This window comes from Phyllostomus discolor, chromosome 8 (assembly GCF_004126475.2).
Source record: "Phyllostomus discolor isolate MPI-MPIP mPhyDis1 chromosome 8, mPhyDis1.pri.v3, whole genome shotgun sequence".
Taxonomy (NCBI): Eukaryota; Metazoa; Chordata; class Mammalia; order Chiroptera; family Phyllostomidae; genus Phyllostomus; species Phyllostomus discolor.
The window spans coordinates 90,740,421-90,761,141 of NC_040910.2; the positions used below are offsets into that span (position 1 = coordinate 90,740,421).

The window sequence follows — 20,721 nt, forward strand, 5'->3', positions numbered from 1 at the left end:
CTATCTGAAATGTGAATTTGACTATGCCATTGGAATGCATGAAAACCTTTAGTTGATTCTCCACACTTAAGGTCCGGCCCAAGACCCAAGAACCACAGCAAGACAGCCTAAAGCACAACCACGTCTCTAACCTGTTCTTCACCCTCATTTACCTGACACTTGACAAGGTTGGTGAGGACCCCAGTTTTAATTTAGAATCATAGGGCATCTCTTTACTCCTATAGCACCTTTTTTCAAGAGACAACTTTAATGAGGTATAACTTACATATAAAATTCATCTGTTCTATGTATAATTTAATGACTTCTAGTAAATTTACCAAATTACAGCCATCACCATCATCGATTTGAGATCATTTCTGTCACTCCAATGCCACAGCACCCTTTTCATACCTCTCTCCCATTGCTTATGAAACTCTCTTGTGTGACTTCCTCTCAAACTGGACCACAGCCTCTTTCTTTTTTTAAAAAAATTATATTTTGTTGATTATGCTATTATAATTGTCCTGATTTTTCCCCCTTTGCTCCTCTCCACCCAGCAGCCCCCACTCCCTCAGGCAATCCCCACACCATTGTTCATGTCCATGGGTCATGTGTATAAGTTCTTCAGCTACTCCATTTACTATACTGTACTTTACATCCCCATGACTATTCTGTAACTACCTATTTGTACTTCTTAATGTCCTCACCTCTCCACCCATTCCCCCATACCCCCTGCCATCTGGCAACCATCAAAACGTTCTCTGTAACCATGACTCTGTCTCTGTTCTCCTTATTTGCTAGTTTGTTTTTTAGATTCAATTTTTGATAGATATGTATATTTGTTGCCATTTGATTGTTCATAGTTTTGATCTTCTTCTTTTTCTTAAATAAGTCCCTTTAACATTTCATAGAATAATGGTTTGGTGATGATGAACTCGTTTAGTTTTTTGTCTGGGAAGCCCTTTATCTTCCATTTGCTGCTAAGTGATAGCTTTGCTGGGTAGAGCAATCTTGGCTGTAGGTCCCTGCTTTCCATGACTTTGAATATTTCTTGACAATCTCTTCTTGCCTGCAAAGTTTCTTTTAAGAAATCAGCAGACAGTCGTATGGGAACTCCCTGTAGGTAACTTCTTTTCTCTTGCTGCTTTTTAGATTCTTTATTTTTAACCTTTGGCATTTTAATTCTGATGTGTCTGGGAGTGGGTCTCTTTGCATATATCTTGTTTGGGACACTCTGTGTTTCCTGGACTTGCATGTCTATTTCCTTCACCAACTTAGGGAAGTGTTCTTTCATTATTTTTTAAAACAGATTTCCAATTTCTTGCTCTTTTTCCTCTCCTTCTGGTACCTCTATGATGCAAATGTTGGACCTCTTGGAATTGTCCCAGAGGCTGCTTATACTGTCCTCATTTTTTTGGATTCTTGTTGTTCTGATTGGTTGTTTTTCTCTTCCTTATGGTCCAAATCATTGATTTGATTCTTGGTTTCATTTACTTTACTGCTGTTTCCCTGTAAATTGTTCTTCATTTCAATTAGTGTATCCTTGGTTCCTGATTGCCTCTTTTTTATGCTGCTGAGGTCCTCAATAAGTTCCTTGAGCATCCTTACAATTGGTATTTTGAACTCTGCATCTGAGAGATTGCTTATCTCCATTCAGTTTAGTTCTTTTTCTGGAGTTTTGAGCTGTTCTTTCATTTGGACCATGTTTCTTTGTCCCCTCATTTTGGCAGCCTCCCTATGTTTGTTTCCATGAGTTAGGTAGAGCCATTATGACTCCCTGTATTGGTAGTGTGGCCTGATCTAGTAGGTGTGCTGTAGAGTCCTGGGGCACAACCTCCCCTGTCACCCAAACTGGGTACTCGAGGTGCACCCTTCATGTGGGACCACTTCTTAAGGGCAGGGTTGGAAACTTACTCTTCTCTGTTGAACCAAACACCTCGTCATTGATGAGAGCCAGTGTTAACAACCAACCCTGTTTACTAGACTTAGGTCCATATGACTTGTAACTATTCCTATAAGTCAAACCCACCCTCATGGAGCATTTTCAAATCTACTCACTGCAAGGTCTGCAAAAAATAAATTAGGCTGTCTTTAAGATGTTCTGAGTACTGTTGAAGTAAGTATATAGCAACCTACCAAAACTACATGAAAGGGAAGCACAATGAGTTAGTTAGATTATTTAATCTATCCCTTACCTTGTTCCAGAAAGTATTTAAAGTAGGGGGTTAAGAATCAATTGTGTGACTTTAATGACCCCTCAATAATTTGGTCCATATGTGACCTATGTGTATTTAGATAATTTACTAAGGTAGACTTTGTATTGGGTAGATATTGAGACCCTGGGTCATTGATGAGCTTGGACAGTTACTTGCAGAAATCCTGCTTTCACTCACAGCACAGTGACCTGCTTGGACACTAAGGAGTCCCCATTTCTGGGTGTACAAATAGTGTAAGACTTAATTACTAGCTATGACTCCCAAATCATATGTGTTTGCCACATATTCCTTCCTGTGCTTGGCTCGTCTTTAACAAACTGGCTCAAATTGAAGCCCTTAGAAACCTCCTGTACACACCATCCCTGCTACATCCTAAAATATGCTAGGGGTTGGTATGCATCAAATTAGCAGTGCCTTTACAGGTCTGTGTGCTAGCGGCAGGAGGGGAGGGTTAAACCCACCCTGAGTTATTTTGATGCTACTCCTTTCAGTGGTTGGGTGGGACCCTTTTGAAAAAACAAGAGGAAATAAACATCTATTTGGCATATTACATGCTATTTCAGAATCTGGTAACTAGTACATAATTACATGCCATCTCAGAATTTGGCTCTATTTCTTCAAGGGTGTTTATGCTGCATAGCTTTCTTCTTCTTCTTCTTTTGGTCAAATGTGTTTATGTAACTTGAGGCAGAATTTAGCCATTGTGTCCACTGAAAGCTGGAGAGAAAGATTCTACTTGGCATTTCAGCATGACTTTTTCATAATCTATCAAATGTGTTCAAATGGGTTTTATTTCAGGTCACTTATTCATCCTAATTCCTTCAAGTGTAGGTCAAACACTGAGCATGATGACATAAACTCATTCAGGGGCACGATCGAAGACTCTGCCAGGTGGTGAGGGTTTGGAACCATCCACGCAGAAAGTTGAGGGAATGGAGAAAGTTCAACTTCCCTTCCCATGAGAATGAGAGGGGGGCGGCGGTGGGGGGCAGGGAGTGTTCTGCCTCTGCTCACCTCTGACGTATGTGTTTCTCTACTGTTTTCAGATAGGACAGGAAATCAACTCATTTGATTACTTAACCTCTCAAAACTAATGAACTTTGATGATGTCACCAGTGATAATTAAAACCCCAAACTGTGGATTACTCATGTTAGGTCACAAGAACCACTACCAAAAAGAACCAGTTGAAGGCAGTGGCAACTCCCACTTCCTGAATGCTTGTGCAGTTTGGGTAACAGTAACCTTGACAGAGGGTCATTGTTGGCTGAGGTGTACCCTAGCTGGGTCTTAGGATAGTTTTTCTGCCATGACTTTGAGGCAGGGAGGTGTTCCCGTGGTACACTGATGGCTTCTTAAGGCACCAGGAGCCCAGGTAAAAGAGGAGACTCATAATAAAAGAAACAAGAGAAGTTTTGAGCATCCCTGTGGATTTCGAAAGCTGTGATGCTGAGTAAAAAGTGGTTCACAGAGGACCCCTGAATGACTAGAACGGGATCTCCTCAGTTGGCTGCTGCGGGATGAGCAGGCTTAGGAAACACCCATCTCCTTCCGGGGTGGAAAAACAAGAACGATGCTCAGGCCAGGACAGAAAGAGCCTTTCTTCCTCCGTGACTAAGATCAGAGTCACATTATTTGGCAAAGGCTGACTTTAGAAATAAAAGCAAACCAAGGAATGGGATTGGAAACAATTAAAATTGTCATGAGATAATGATGGTGATGGTGATGATGAGTGTCTTTTATTGGACACTCACTATGAGGCCAGTCACCCTGCCTGGAGTTCCCCCAGCATGCCGGCAGCCCAGGGCCCTCTCCCATCTCCCTCTTTCGGATGAGGGGGGTGACAACCCATGGAGTCAGTGAGCTTGCCCAGGGTCACGAAGCTAGAAAGTGGCAGCGCTGGGGGTTTGTCGTGTTTACCAGGCTTGAGTTACAGTGAGTCACAGAACTCACGTCACCCTCCACAGGCATGTACGCACCTTCTGTGTTCTACCCCCGCAGCGTTAGCTTCTGCACAGAAGGCGCCTGACGGCCGGAGCTGCTGTCAGGGGGAGGGGCGAGGTGCGGTGGGGGGCGGGGCGAGAACACCGAGGAAGAGTGAAGGAGGAGCCCCTGTACTCCAGAAGAAAGGAATAAGGAGTTACCTGACACGCCTTCAATTTCAAGACTGCTCTCAGCCAGTTATGTCACGTGAACAGAAACTTATTTATAGCAGTCCGGCTCCAGGCACGTGAATTTGAAAGGGAATATTTTGAAAGTTCCAGGGTAAGGGGTGCCCCTGGTGACTCTGAATTACTAGGCCATTCCTCCTCCCCATCCTGTGTATGTCACACCCCTCTGCCCCGTCACTTCAGGACCCCCAAAGTAGAAACGTCATTAACAACACCACCACCACCACCACCAACAAAATGACATTTACAAATAACAGGAAAACTATCCCCTGTGGGCTAGTTTTGGAGCAGCATGGCTGGATTCTGCTTTTTCTAGGACTGGGAGCCTCAACTTGACTCTGTCCCAGTGTTTGTTTTTGTCAGCAAAGCTATGACCTTGAGAGGATTAATGTTTGATTTACACAGAAAGATTGCTTGGCTGGATCAAAATAAAGAAATTGGGAGTACCTACTATGCCGCTGGTGTGTTGTTCTCCTGTTCCTCTATGAAAGAAGGGATAAGGAACCAGAGGGGAAAGGGTTTTTTCATCACTGCAAACCATTCTATTCTTCATCCCCTTTTGGTAAAGAAATATTTAAGTCACATGCATTCTTGGAGAGAATTTTCAAAAAACACTCAGCCCACAAGAATTCTGTTCATCCCACAGACTCTGCCTGGGTCTTGCAAGCCTTTGCTAAGACGGGCTCCTCCACTTTCAGTCCATCAGCATTTTCTTGCTCCTTTGATACTGGCAGGTTAGGGTAGCACAGGCATCTGCCGCTTCAGGACACAGCAGGCCAGACCAGGGCTCCTGCCAATCAGCGGCTCTGGTCACAAGTCAGTGGAGAAGGAATAGAAACAAGAGGCCTGTACTCAGCTAAACTTCACTGAACTCTCCAGCTACCTCTCTGGTGCTTATTTATTATAGTTACTGTCTAGTATTTTTGAGTTTTCTTGTTTAAATTATTTATGAAAACAAACACTGCCCAGGATTTATTACAATGGCTTACTATCTATATGAAATAGTTTTTGGAAATAAGATAAACTATGAGCTAGGAAAAAAAACATTATGGGCTGTTCTCCCTTTCTGAGCAAGGCAGGGTAAACCTGCACCGTTCTCCTGGGAAGCCAGGTGCCGTCCGGCCACAGTGCAGGAGACTGGAAGCCGGCACTTCCCTTACACCTCAGTTGTGAAGCACAGTGTAACCGACTCGCTGCTTTCCAAAGTGGAAAAGTTTGGGTACTATCAGGTCATTTCTATTCTTAACCTTGTAGCGTAATATCAGGCTTTCCCCAGGGCAGGAAACCCTGGCAAGTCCTTCTACATCAAGGAAGGAGATGTGCCCTGACTGGCATGGCTCAGTTGTTTGGGCAAAGCAAAAGTTTGCTGGTTCGATTACCGGCCAGGGCACGTGCCTAGATTGCGGGCCGGTCCCCAGTTGGGGTGTGTGTGAGAGGCAACAGATGGATGATTCTCTCATACATCAGTATTTCTCTTTTCTTTCTTACCCTTCCTTCCTCCCTCCCTTCCTCCCTCCCTTCCTTCCTTCCTTCCTTCCTTCCTTCCTTCTTCTTTCTTTCTCCCTCCCTCCATTCTCCTCTCTCTAAAAGTAAATAAAATCTTTTTTTTTTTCAAAAAAAAAAGGAAGGAGACATGATTCCAACAGAAATGAAAAAATGCCCGAGAAATCTTTCCCAGCCCAGCCCGGAAGGCAGATGTGTCGGGCCCTGTTTAGAAACACTATCGCTGGTCTGTGCACCACCCTTCTGAACTGCAACATGGATGATTTGCCTGCGGTGGGCAATGGCGAATTCTGTCACTGGCTCTGCTAGTCTGGAAATGCTGCAAGAAGTTTTACTCCTCAGGGGTATTTACATTATCAGTTGAAATCCCCCTAGCACATGATATTCTTCAGTTTGTTCAATCCCCGTATGGGAGGAGAAATATTTTGGAACTAAGTTTTCTTCTCATTTTGTTTTTTAAAAATGAAAAGAAAACATTTTTGTTTTTACATTTTTATCATTTTGCATTTGGGGATTGTTACTTTCCTCCAAAACAAAAATGCAATTCAATTAACACTAAATGCTGGATGCTGGGGGATTGAAAAGAAATGGCCCTTCCTGTCACTGTTCTCAGAGATCAGCAGGAGAAACAGACTCAAACACAAAACAACTAAATACAATGTGGGAAAATTTTGCATAATTCAAGCTATGTCTGTATAAAGGAGCAATTGATTTGGGCTGGGGAAGAGTAGTGAGGCAGGGAAAACGGGGGATGCCACCCAGCTAGCTCTCAGAGGAGAGCAGCAGGATTTGTCCAGAGAACATCCTGGGAAAGGCACTCCCAGTGGAGGGAGCAGCACGTGCTGAAGGCTCACGTATGAAAATTCTTCTCCTGTAACTAGGGTGTAACCCGAAGGGACAGAGTAGAGTGGATGGGAGTGAGTATGAAGGAGGAGCTATGAAGAGAAAGAGACCAGGAGAAGTTAATGCGGTATACTAGGTCCTTCCTTCCTTCCCTGAGAAGGCGATTGTTGGGGGAATACTTGACAAAATGCCTCTTGGTATGTTTGTTGTTTGAATTTATTCAAGCAATGACTGATGCTATTGCTCTGGCAGTTAGGGCTAAGGGAAGAGGTGCGATGCCTGGGTGGGTGTGTTGGTACTTAGTAACAGTGGTGTACATCGGAGACGTACCTTGTGTATTTATTCTGTGATTTATTTCATGTTCTTCACAATAGGAAGTAAGCATAAAGGTATCAAAGCTAGTCATAGACCCAAGGTGACAAACAAAACAAAACAAGCCTCTTTTGTTCTCCAGGCTTGTCTGAAAAGACAGGAACACAGAAGAGACTCAACTGAGAACTATGGAGATCTATCCGGGGGGCAAGAGACAAATTTTGAGAAATCCTGGTTTTCAAGTGGGACATCTTCCAAACAGGTACCTAGAACGCTGGAAGACATTCTCCTGCTACCGTGTGTGTGTGTGTGCGCGTGTGTTACTTGGGGAAAAAAGCCAACACAAAAAGGAGATATTGAAAAATCCTACAGGTCAGGGCAGAAGAGGCAGGGGCAGGCGCTCCCATTCCGGGTACCATTCCCCACCACGTGACCCTCCCTCACCGTCACTCCGGTTCAGCCTCACCCTTCTTTCCTCAGAGTCTAACCCACTGCACTGCAGATCCAGTTTTTCGTTTAAATAAAGAGAGTAAAATACAATGCTGCATCACATAATAACTAGCCATTGTCCAAATATTTTTGTCTAGGATGATAATAAAAAGTTCAATATAATATAATAGCAACACAAGAAGATGATAACAGTAGTAGTTAGTAGTCACCATTATTTGAGTGCTTACAATGTCCCAACACTGTGCTAAGGACTTTATACACATTGGCTTATTTAATATTCTTAAGTCTCTATATATTATTTGCCTCCTTTGATGGAGAAGAAAACTGAGCCTTAGAAAAGTTAAGAAATTTTGCCCCGGATTTTACAGCCAGTATGTGGTAGAGTGGGTATTCCTTTCCAGGCCGTCTGAGCCCAGAGAGGGTGCTCTGAACCACTCGGCGGAACGATCATATTTCACGTGTAAGCTCTTCTCTGCGTAAGAATTTTACTTATCCTATGTAAGCTAAATACCACAAGCTGCATTCAACACCCGTTGTTAGCATGGCGAATTGATTTAAGATGAGTAATATGCCTTTTATGAATTCTTACTTAATATTTTATGCCTGAAATTTACTCCAGAGGATGGACTGTCTTTTCTATTGGAGGTATGGATCCCCGAGATAGATCCTGGATGCCTGATATCAATCAAGTTCTTGTTGGGATTTCTTCTCTAATCTGGGATGTTCACACTGTGGTTATTTAATGTTCAAAGGACAGCTAAAAACACCAGTGATTGATGTTTATGGATGTAGCTGTATCCCTGGGAGAGATCCATACTGCCTAGTAGGGAACACACAGTCACACAACAAAATATCCCCCCTACAGTCTGAAGGTAGGAGAGACTGTCTCGCAGTATCGGCAGCACTGAGAGGAACACGTCGCCTGGACCTTTCCTGTCACTTGGGTACTACCTGCGAGAGCAGTGCCCAGTGCTGATTAAACGTAGGGAGTGTGATTAATCCCCAAATTAAATCTCCTTTGGCTAGAACAACACATTTTTAGCATTAAGGTAACGTCTCACATTTTTGTACACGGGAACAAAAATCAAGAACAGATATAAAAAATGTCATGCAACTTAAGTCAAATAGGTAGCATGTAGCGATCTCCCTAGGTTGGAATTCTTAAACAAGGGGCAGCTGGGCTCTTCAGTTTTCGGGAAAGATCCATGTCCATGGTCACGGCTATGTTGTATGGCAGCACTCATGCATTTGAGACATTCTGGGACTTGAAGTTCCGTGTTTCTCTTTACAAAGTTACTTGGGGGACAAGCTGGTGACAGATTTCTGTAGTTTTCTTCAGCTCTTTAAGTCATCATTGCAAAACACTCAGACCACATCTAAAAAGGACATCGCTGTACATATAAAAGCAATTATGAAATAAAGACAAAAACAAGTGGTAGGATGCATAAAACTAGCAATTTCTATCCTCAAGTACAAGGGTAGGAATTTTCAATGTTCGCCCCATGTCGCCTCTTGGTATGTCTGAGAACTCGAAACAGCATTAGTTACACGATCCCGATTCTTTCCAGATAATGATATCCCAAGGGTTTGGGCCTGGGCTGTGCCAGTGCCTTCAAGGCCATATCTTCTCTATCAAGAAGAGTGACAAAATCAGAACTTTCCATAGTCAAACCCTCCCTGTGTGGCTCTCTGTATCACGGATATCCTTTGGGGGACACTAGAGGATTTGCAGGAGGGGCAGGGTGAGAAAAGATGTCACTGGATGTATCATGTCAGCAGCCATCTGACTTGTGTGCTCATAACAGTGGATCCCTCCTGGCTCTGTCCTTCAGTGTTTGCTTGGTACAAGGGGAGCCAGAGATCCCTTAGGAGACTCAGACCAGATCCTGGAAATCCTCAGCCCTCAGGATCATGGGTTGGTTTGGAGAATCCCCTTCTCAGGTGTGGATTCCTGCTTACATTTCTGTGAAAAGTTGGTGGTTCTTAAAGCTTCCTACTCTGGGCCTGCCCTGCTATATCTCGAATTCTGAGGGAATGAAAAAGTTGTCAGAACTCTTTCTACGAGATTCTCCAAAGCAAGAAGGTCCTGGAGCTGGTCTCCCAGAGGAGGCTGTGAGTAGGAACGTTGGCACCTCCCGCAGAGAACCCAGGCCAGACAGATCCAATTTCCAGAGCTCAGTGTATTGAGTGTCCTATTAGGCCCTAGAGTGTAAGAGATCCTTGGTCAAACAGAAAAGGGCAGCAGAAAGGAACAGCTCAATAAGACAGTGGAACCTAACCAAAGCCCTCTACCCTAGGTGGACACCCCCCTGGGTAATTTCCCTCCAGCGATTTCTGGGGCTGAAAACTCTAAGGATCGTTTTGCCTCTGATTTCTGAAGGCAAGTTCACTCTCGGATTGAGTGCCTATTGTGAAAGTGGATGGCTTAATCCATGGTCATTTTTCCACTGTACAGTCACAATGCAAAACATGCCACCACCAAATTTTGACATGTATCGCAATTCCCGTCCCTTGCTCATTCCTTAACCCAGCCTCAGAGTGTCACAGTTCCGATGGGTCTGGAATAAGTGAGGCTTTTACCATCAGGTAACAGAGCCAGTATCCAGCTATAGTTTCCCGACACCTGCCTAGCGGTGGGTAGGTCCCCAAATGCATGGTTAACATGGACACCACTCCATTATGACATGCCTTCCTCATTACAACCAGTGCCTTTAACCTCTTGCTAGGCAGAGATTGTGTTCAATCTAAGTGTAAGATAAAGCAATACCTACCCAGCCTGTGCTGAGATGTTGTGTGGAGTGGGAGCTCCTAAAGAGGTTCTGGTTGGTGACGTGGCCTTGGAGAAAGAACGGTTATACCAAGGGCCAGCTCTGTCCTTCATGAGAACATGAGTTCAGGCAAGCCACTCTCTTTCTAAGCACTTCAGTTTCCCATCAAGGAGATTCTTCTCCTTAAGCTTATCTCATGGGGTTGTTATGAGAACGGGTGAGACTCTTAAATGTCATACGAACATTACAATACATTATAAATTGCCTTGATGTCCAATTGTTTTGCAAATGATGCCCCAACAAATATCCATGGAAGGGCAGGTTCTGAGGCTTCTAGAATACCCTTTTTCACCTCAGTTCAGCCCTAGGCCAGATTTCTAAAAGCCAACCTAATGTAGCAACTTAATTTTAGACCCTTCTCAAAGTACATACAACCCTGTGAACTGTTTAATCAGATTGGAATTTAATAGGGAAATAAATAAACATCAGTTCCACATAGAAGCTGGATGATTTAGTAGACTAAAAAACAAAGCAGTCTCTCGATATGAGTGGGAAATCATTTCCCCAGGACAGCTGCTGGCCTCGGGAGCCGGCTGTGATTAGCAGGGGCACCAGGGTCTTTCACCCCCTCCAACCTTCATGCAGAAGGGGCAGGAGCCCTGATTTCCCCATAGAACATGATGAAAACGATTAGCCCAGGACCTGGAGGGCAGCAGCCTTCTGTGAAGAGAGACACCATGGACCCTTCTCCTCTTCCAAGATCCTGTGTCCTTGCTGGAAGGGACACCGTTCCAAGTGCACAAACCTCAAGGACTGAGGGACACATGGTCACTGCATTTACTTCATCGGCAAAGAAGGTGGAGACCAGCTCTCAGTTTTTCAAGAGCACAGTTTGCTCAGCTAATAGAAATAGGATTATTGTCCTTTCTCCATCAGCAATCCAGCGATTAAGTATTTAGATTCAGGTAACCAGGACCCAACCTCCTGAAGGAGGCAGTTCCCCTGTGAGCTTGAGCAGCTGGCTCTGCCCCCAGGCCTGGCTCAGCAGGATGTTGACATCGGTGAGATCACCTGGATCTCCCAGAAAGCCAGGTGAGGTAAAGGGTGAAAGCAGTTACCCAACATAAACATTGTCGTTGCTCTGTCCATCATAATCCACACAAATTTGGGAGGCTAAAATAAAGCCTCTTCAAGTAACCTGCAGAGGCTTAAAAGATCAGAACATCCATCCATACATCCAGGCAGCCGAAGTCTAGAACCGTGTTGTCCAATACAGTGGCCACTAGCACACGGGACTACTTAACTTTAAATTTAAGTGAATTAAAATAAAATGTAAAAGTCAGTTGTTCCTTGGTCTCACCAGCCACACTTCACATGCTCAGGAGCCACATGTGGCCTGTGGCTGCCTTATCAGACCACACACACATACGGACTATATCCATCGTCACAGAGAGATATGGGGCAGCCCTGCTTCAGACGGCCGTCAAGTCCAAAACGCACACAAGACAAGACCCCAGGGGCCAGGAGAGGGTTTTGTTCCCCAGATACTAGCCCCGCACGATCCTCAATACACTGCTTTGCAATACAACACTGTAGCGCCTGCTGGCTTAATTAGCATTTTGTGTTTTGCTATCACCTGGGTGGGTATATTTGCACAGTTCCTTTCATTACCTATTTATTCAGCCTATCCTGTCTGTGAAATCTTTAGCTTCTCCTCTTTCAAACAGCTCTTAGGGAGTTGTTCTCTCATTAATCCATCAATGTCAGCCTACCAAGGCCCTTAACAGTGTCATGAAAGCAGCCAGGGTTTAGCACATGGCATATGCATTTCGTGAGTCATACTTTTAATTTTCTCTAACTTCTACTTGTCCACTGTCAAATTCCTGTGGGTTGGGCCTCCCTTTTTTCTGTCCCCAGGCCCCAGTGCGGAGGAGACAGGCCACACAGGCACACACCGGTTCCAGCCGCCAAAGGGCCCCACCCTGGGAGAGCTGTGAGTCATCTCTGACACCTGGCTCAGTGTTTGTCACCGCCGCCCTCTTGACTCTGGCGCAGATTCTGCGCCCTCGAGGTGCACCTGAGTAACAGCTAGCTCTGCACACAGCGTCTCCGGCCCAACGTGTACGTCATGCAGAGGGCATGCACAGCCCGTTCTGTGGGAATTTTCATTTGAGTTTGTTTTCCATTTTGGCTGTTGATCTGCTCACCTTGGCGTGTCCCACAGGCCCCTCAGACTCAAGGTGCTGAGTGCATCATCCTCTCCCTTCAAGTTATTCCTCTTCCTGAATCTATTTCTGCCCAAGCCAGAATTCTGGAAACTACCTAAGACTCCTCCCCCTGATCCTCCCCACGCCTCACAGCAATCAGACACCAGAGCTGGACTGCCTTATCTCTTCTCTCTTGAATCTGTCCACCAGCACCTCTTTTCCCAGGGTCCTATCTTTTTTTGCCCGGATTGTTGTAGTTGTTGTTCCCCTGGTGATTTTGTCCTCACCTCCCCCATCCCAGCCAGCCTTCCAGGCTGTGGTAAGAATGGCCCCACTAGAAGCAAATGGGATCATGTCACTCCTCCATTAAAAATTCTTCAGTGGTTCCCCATTGGCCTTGGGATCAAGTTCAAATACATTAGCAAGGTATTCGAGACCCTGCTGCCGGACTCTCAATTCTGAATTCTCCTCCTCTGGGAAGAATTTCCAAGGCTTTTCCTGGAGGTCAGGTGACTTTGCTCCCGTCCCTCCTTTGTGTTTCCACTACATCCTCTGGATTCAAATCGGCCTTCAGGTGCACCTTCCTCTCTGCCTCCTGCCCTAGGCTGGAGCTACTCAAGAGCAAGCGTGTTTATTGTCATATAGTATTTCCAATGACCACCACATAACAGGAACCCAGTGAGCGCTCCATGGCTGACGCCTGCAGGAGTATTTTAGGCACGTGCCCACATTGAAGTCCCAGTGACAAAGCCCTAACAGCCAGAAGAGGAATCCCCACCCTGAGCGAGGGCAGAAAGGCGGCTCTGTGACTTGGAGTAGTGAATGCTCCCCGGCCTTGCTTGAAATTATTGAGAGGTCAGTAGTTTGGCAAGGCTGCCTGTGTGCGACGGCCAGTTTGGGCTGGAAGACTGGTTGATTATAATTAATGACTAGGAAACCTCTGCCCTGGTGGTGACCAGAGTAACCAGCTAAAGAGGACAGTCTTGTCCCGGCATACCACTCTGCAAAGGACAGATGGCTTCTGTAAAGCTCGGGTAGTTCCTTCTGTCACAGGTAGGCAAGAGCACAAAGACACAGGAACAGCTGGGCAGCAGCTCTCCGGGGACCGGGGAAGCTCAGAGGGGCCCCAGGCTGACGACTCAGGGTCCACTGTACGTTCTAACAGATGTTGTCTAATTGTGGCTGAAAGTTGTGCTGGATAACTCACCAGACTGCACTGGAGTTTCTTTTACAAGATGGTAGATTGGCTGGGAGACCCGGTGTGCAGGCCCCTCTGTGGGCAAACCAGGGTGCTGGAGACCCTCAACCTCGCTCCTGGAGCAAACGAGCATTATAACTGTATCTTGGGCCGAGCCAGCAGTGCGTCATTTCGCCTTCATTTCCGTGCTTTGTCTGAGTTCCAGTAGGTAATTTTAAAATAGGGCATGGCAGGAAAATGGGACAACTGTCAGTTTAAATTGCAGCTGCTTCCAGAATGCCGTCCTGCCTTTTTCAACAGACAACCAAGACTGCCTAGAGTCAGTTTGTCCACTGGGGCGCTCCTGCCATGGGGCCGGGCGACACAAACACCAACTGTCATCCCAGTTCGCTGAGACTGCCGGTGCCATGACTGCCGGCCTCTGACCGGAAGGGTTCCCTGTGTTAATTGGACTCAGCAGCTGAGAAATGGCATGAGGGAAGATTAAAATAAAGTGGCTTTTTCTCTCATTTTATGTGGCACTATGTATTTCAGTTTACTACCTTTTATTAAAAATTCCCATTTTTAAAAATAGTTCTGATTCATTTTTAAAACCCCAAAAAAACCCTTGTTATAAACAAATTAAAATTCAGATATCAAAATTAAATTTTTTTCATTTGCGAGATGTTATTCAGGTGCGTACTGCATTAAACGTGATTTACAACTTACAGTATTTCATCATAAAATCTTGGATTTTTTTATGTTGCTTTATTCATCAAGGAATTCTAAATCCTTTGTGTCCAAGGCACACTGTTAGAGGCTATGTGGACACAGTGAGGAATAAACCACAGCCCCAGCACACTCCAGGAATTCAGAGTTGGCGAAATAAGACATTACACAAACGGGGCCTGTGCTCCAAGACAGCATCTACTGAGTGTAATGAAAAGCACCCGGGAGCACTGGCTGATGTAGTTCAGTGGATTGAGCGCAGGCCTGTAAACCAAAGGGTCAACAGTTCGATTCCCGGTCAGGGCACATGCCTGGGTTGCAGGCCAGGTCCCTAGTAGGGGGCGTGAGAGAGGCAACCACACATTGATGTTTCTCTCCCTTTCACTCTCTCTTACCCAATCTCTAAAAAGAAATAAATATTTAAAAATGAAAAGCAACTGGGAAACCTGGGAAAGCTCCACAGAGGATGTAGACTTTCACCTGGCCCTTAAGGCATGAGCAGGATTTGGGGGGGACAGAAGTGGGAGTGGAGATCTGAGGGAGGGCGGACATTACAGGTGGAAGGAAGAGCCCAGGTCCGGGAGAGATGGGCACATTGGGAAAGGGTGAGCCACCCGACCTCCCTGCAGCACAGGACGGGTGTGCCAGACCTCGTTTCGGAGCTCCCTCCTGCAGCTCCCCCTGTACCCCTTCCTTAGGGTCAGGAGGCAGGAGGGCAGCCTTCTTGCTCCCCCATGCTGCTCCCAGACCACTGCTCCCCAGGCTCTGTTGGAAGCACGGGTCCACTGAGGCTTATCTGTTTGATTCCACCTTCTCCCCTGCCCCACCCCACACCCCACTGTTGTCCTATTGTCACCTGGCCAGTCTCTGTTATTCAGTGAAGACTCTGGGAGTGGCTCCATCTCTGCTCACCCATGTCCTAATCTGCTGCCACAGTCCCAACGACTTCAGCATCTACCCAGCTAGTCCAGCCACACCCTAGCTCCTCAGTTCCCAAGCTTCTTAAGTGTCCCCTGCATTTCACTCTGCCACCCTCACCACCCACGGCACACCCTAGACAACATCCTCCACCCAAAGTCCTCCAGCTCTGAAATCTACTGCTCGGCACCAGCCTCCCGCACATCCACTTCTGGGACACTCCTGCCGCCTCTCCGGAGCCTCTGCTGCCCTGGTCCCTCTCCTTTTGCCCTCTCATTGTTCCTAAGCAGCCCAGATTCTGTGCTTGGTTTTCTTAATTCCCTTGCCTTTTGTCTTTTTTTCACACCTCTCTGCCAACCTCCCCCCCCCCCACCCCGCGTCCTCCCCCCCCACCGCCTATTCCTGGTATCTGGGCTGCACCCAGGCCACTGGCAACTGCTGGAGAAAAATCACCCAACTTTAGAAAACGGTCCCCTGAAGGGTCACAGCCAACAACCTCCTAGGACTCCTCGATACTGCCCAGTTTCCCTAGTCAAGTCTCTTCCACTTCAAACCTTCTGTTTCCCCAGTCTTCAACCTCTCCATCCTCAGACAGAAGCTCCCTCAGCTCACAACTCCCCCTCCCCCTCCCTTCCTCACCACCTCTCCACCTGCGCTCCCCACCCCTTCTCTGCCTGGATCTCCAACTCTACCACAGGCTTCCCGGCAGCATTTAATTGTGATCTGAGGTCTCCTACCGAAAATGGAAGGAAAAAAAAAAAACAAACAAACCCAGAACAGCCCTTCCTCGATCCCACATCCCCTCCACTTATTTCTTCTTCACAGCCAAAGTTCTCAAAATAATTATTTACACCGACTGACTCCGTTTCCCCACCTCCTACTCACTCCTCAACCCACTCCAATCTGGCTTCCACGCTCCTCCTTCCACAGAAATGGCTGTTTGTCAAATGACTTCCTGTCTCCGAACACAGCACGTCTCTTCCAGTCCTCACAGTCCTTGACCTCTCGGCCACTCTGACTGGCTGGGCCACTCGACCCTCCTCGAAACACTGCGCCTCAAGCTTCTGTGAAGCCATAGTCTTCTCCTGGCTTCCTCCAGTGTCTCCTGCTCCTCCACTCTGGCTCCTAGTCCTGGAATTTCTTAAGGCTTGGTTCCCTCCTCAGTCCATGCCTGGTGACTTTATCCTAGAGTTGTACTGCAGACCTCTTAGGCACAATGGTGAACTCTCTAGATCCTTTTCTCAGAATAATACTTTCAAATGGAAAGAAAAAAACCCAAGATAAAAAGGAAACCACTTTTATTGAAATACTCATCAAAATATTTTTAGAAATCTGTGATTCAGTAATGTATGTGCTTCTTTATTAGCACATTAAATAGCAAGCGATGGGCATAAAGGGTATTTTGAGACATCTGCAACAAACTTAATGAAATGTGAACATCTCTGTGATTTCTATTGGTGACAAAAATCGCAGGTACCGTGAATACTGCTGTGGCTTGTTGCCTGCACTCGTAAATGCAAAATATGCTTAGATTTCAGTTAGACATTGTTGGAAACAGATGTAATTTTTCCCCATCCAAGGTCATGCCCTGTCCCCAAGAAGCCCTGCTCTCCATATCCTTTTTAGGGTAGTTCATCAAGATGCTATCTGCCAGTGACTCCCAAATCTTCATTTCCTATTCAAACCTCACTGTTGATCTTCAGATCTGAATATTCCATTGTTTGCTCAGTAATCTCTTCGAGGATGTCTCAGAGACATCTCAAATGCAACAGGCCCAGTGCCAAAGGAAGACCTTCACCCTTTCGTTTGTATTGTTGGAATCTGACACTCCCTTTCCTCCTCACCCTTATATTCACTATGCATCACTGAGTCCTATCAATTTTACTTCCCCAATATCTTTTCACGCACCTGTGTGTTGTTCTCTGCTATTACCTGCTATTAGAAGGCCTCCTAACAAGGCTCCACACCTCCACTCCTGCCCCCAAGTCCCACACTTCCTACCACAGGTGAAGTGATACCATCACTGGGACTCACCACTTTACTTGCCTCCTAACCCCCTTCTGTGGCTTTCCTTGGCTTTTGGAAGGGGGACCAAAGTACATCTTGTAATCAATGAGGCCCTGTGGAAGCTGGCCTTCCACCCAGCCCTGTGCTCCATCCACACTACCTTTGGGTCCTCTTAGGTGCCAGGCCCCCTCCTGCTAGGGAGTCGGTAGATGCTGTTCCCTCCTCTTGCAATACTCACTGAGCCTTCCCACCATGCCTCCAATCCCAGCCCAGGTCACCTCCTCAGGGAGGGTTTCCCCAACTGCTCCTTCCCCCAGCTGGATCCAGACCCCTCTGCTCCATCTTATTCTGACCATCCATTATTTCCTCTGTTCTAAAAGTATGACTTGTAATTTTACGTTTATAGAATAATTACTTACCAAAATGTCTGCCTCCCCACCTAGACTGTAGCTCTGTAAGGGCAAAGTTTTCTTTGTTTTACTCATTAATCACTCCCACAGCCCAACACATGTAGTCACACTTTTGTGGTTTTGATTGTTCGTTTTTCTCCCAGTTTTGGTTTTAGAGGTAAAAATGACCTGCAGTGAACTGTACACACATTAAGAGGGCTATGCAATGAGTTTGGGCAAATGTATGGATATAACCATGTAACCCAAACCTCCGTCAGGTTCCTGGCACCCCACACGGTTCCCTCGTGCCCCTTGCCCATCAGTTCCTACCCTCGTCCCCTTCAGAGGCCACCACTCTTCTCAGTGTTTGCTCCATAAATCAGTTTGCTTTTGTTGTTCCATTTCTAAAAAACTGCTTGAGTTCAAACTTCTAAGTCATCTCAGACCCTTTTTATAAATAGATGGAATATACATTCTAAATAGATGAGACAAATAAACGAACCTGTGTTGTAACTAAAGTTACAAATTAAAATTATAATCTTTTCCCAAAGTGAAAAAGGCATTTTAAAAGATAATAGTTGGAAAATTTACATAGAAACTGGCATTCTTATGTGCATCTAGAAATGTAACTTGGTACAGAATTTCTGGAGGACAATTTGAGAAAAAAATTTTTTAATCGTTGTGATACTTGAGCAGTATAAATTCCCCCTTTTGTGACTTTAAAGAGATAAAGATGTGCATCAATATATAAAGACATTCACCATGCCACTATTTATCACAATAGCGAAAAGGTGGAGGCAACCTACCTGACCAACAAAAAGAATTATTATGGACCCATACAATGAAGAATATATTTTAAAGACAAAGAGAATGTCAAAGAAATAATACTTTGCTTAGTGATTTACTCAGTAATATTTATATTGTAATTCTGAAATTATTTCATGTTTGTTGCAGAGTAAAACAAATAAAGTATATTAACATAATTAAGGAAAAAAGATTTTAAATAGACAAGAGATATAAATATAAAATAAAAAGGGGATACTGTATTACAGTGTAACCCATACTGTATTACATTGTAACTAGGAATATTACTATGAACACATGTGTTTAAAAGCACATGTTTCTAGTTAACCCACTGAAAGGGTTTAGGAACAATGCCAGAACAATGCCTCTCCGTAGCAATGAGCACACCTGGCGCACAGACATTGGTCTCTAAATACCACTCTCAAGTAAAAGAAGCTAGAGCTTCTTGGAGAAATAGCTGACTCCAGTTCTGAGGTAGGTGAAGCACAAGGAGAGACTATGGTATTTATTGCACCAGAGAGCAAAGAAGTACTCAAATCCTCAAGTCAAGTGCCAGGTTGAATGAACTTCCGCTCTCCATGCTCAGTACAATTTCAGCATCAAAAACATTTCATGAGGTAATTGAATAAAACATATCCTTGAGACCATAATGATAACAAATTAAATAGATCTATCCATCCATAGATACATACATAATTGATAAAGGGGAGGGGAAGTTCTTCAGAGAAGAATGCCAACTAATAATTGTAGAAGAGATGATAGAATTAGAAAAATCTGTTTGCTACTCCACTGTAATTATCAATCCAGGCAAAGCACATCAAAAGGTGCTAAAATCATTGGGTGAAATGTTTAGAAATAGGCTACTGAGAGTCATCCCATAGATCACCTATTAATTACCTACCAATTACCAAAAGGGTGTGGGGTTCACGTTAGAGAAATCTGGCAGTCACCACCTGACCGCAGAGATAAACAAACAGCATCACCAAATAGCATTGTCTAGTACCGGTGTGATGTTATAAAGCAGGACACCACACCCCCTATAGGATATCCGTGCCAAAAAATTATAATCCAAATTTTATTATGAGAAATCAATCAAATTCAGAATATAGACTATTCTGTGAGTCTGGGACTCTTCAAAACAGTAGAAAACATAACAAAGCAAAAAAGGACAGAGCGCTAAGGACCAAAGAGACCTACTCGCACACAGTGCACGTGCTTTGGTTGATCATAGATCAAAACAAAAAGCTTAAAAGATACTTTGGGATACTTCCGGCAAGATGGAGGAATAGGTGGACGCACCGTGCCTCCTCGCACAACCAAGATTAGAAAACCAATAATTTACAACAATAATTTACTATCAGAATAACACCCAGATCCGGCAGAGGATTTATCTGAATGGAAGTCGGGCAGCCAAGAAGTTGAAGTAGACGCGTTCATCCGGACTGGTAGGAGAAGACGAGCCGGCGGGCGTGGGGCTGGCTCGGGTCGGTGGCACACAGAGGTTGGGGGAAGGTTTGGCGCGAACTCGGCGCAAAAGCCATCCAGCGCGCAAGAAGGCAGCGGTGATCCCTGAGTACGCAAGCTGCGGCTGGCAGACCCAGAGGGGCAGCAATTGTGGACCAGGGCAGAACTCGCGGCCCAGAAGCCCAGACAAGGATCTGAGTCCAGGGGAACGGAACTACCGCCATTGTTTTCTCCCGCCCCGCCCCCACATATAACGTCACAATCTAGCGACTGGGGTGCCCAGCCCCAGTGAGCACCTAAGGCTCTGCCCCCCACCGTAACAAGAGCAACCAGGCTGGAAAAAAAAAAAAAAGGAGAGACAGGGGGAAAAAACAAAAAATAAAAAACAAAAAACTATGTTTTCAACAGAGCAGATCAGTCCCCCAGGACTCATCCTTTTGAGCGACCAAGAACTAGCCAATCTATCAGATGCGCAGTTCAAAACACTGGTGATCAGAAAGCTCACGGAACTGGTGGATTTTGGACGAAATTTAGATGAAAGAATGCAGATTACCATAAAACAGATACAGGAAGACACGCGGAGGAGAGCCAATAGTGAAAGGAAGGAATATGAGTCTCAAAACAATACAGTGGACCAGAAGGAAGATAGAATCAACCAAGCAGGAAAGCATGATGAAATAAGAATTCAAAAAATTGAGGAAAAGATTAAGAGCATCCAAGACACCTTTAAACGTTCCAATATCCGAATTATAGGGGTACCAGAATTGGAAGGGGAAAAGCAACAGA

At 45.3% G+C, this 20,721-nt stretch overlaps 1 protein-coding gene across 2 annotated transcripts in view; it reads left to right on the forward strand.

Annotated features, from left to right (window-relative positions):
• The window catches only part of MARCHF10 (membrane associated ring-CH-type finger 10), an 82,432-nt gene that overhangs the window by 11,629 nt on the left and 50,082 nt on the right, over window positions 1–20,721 (forward strand). For both annotated transcript variants that reach the window (XM_028520916.2, XM_036033536.1), the window contains exon 3: window positions 7,165–7,284. In XM_028520916.2, the coding sequence (XP_028376717.1) occupies window positions 7,165–7,284 (120 nt within the window). The remainder of the gene's footprint in view (window positions 1–7,164; window positions 7,285–20,721) is intronic.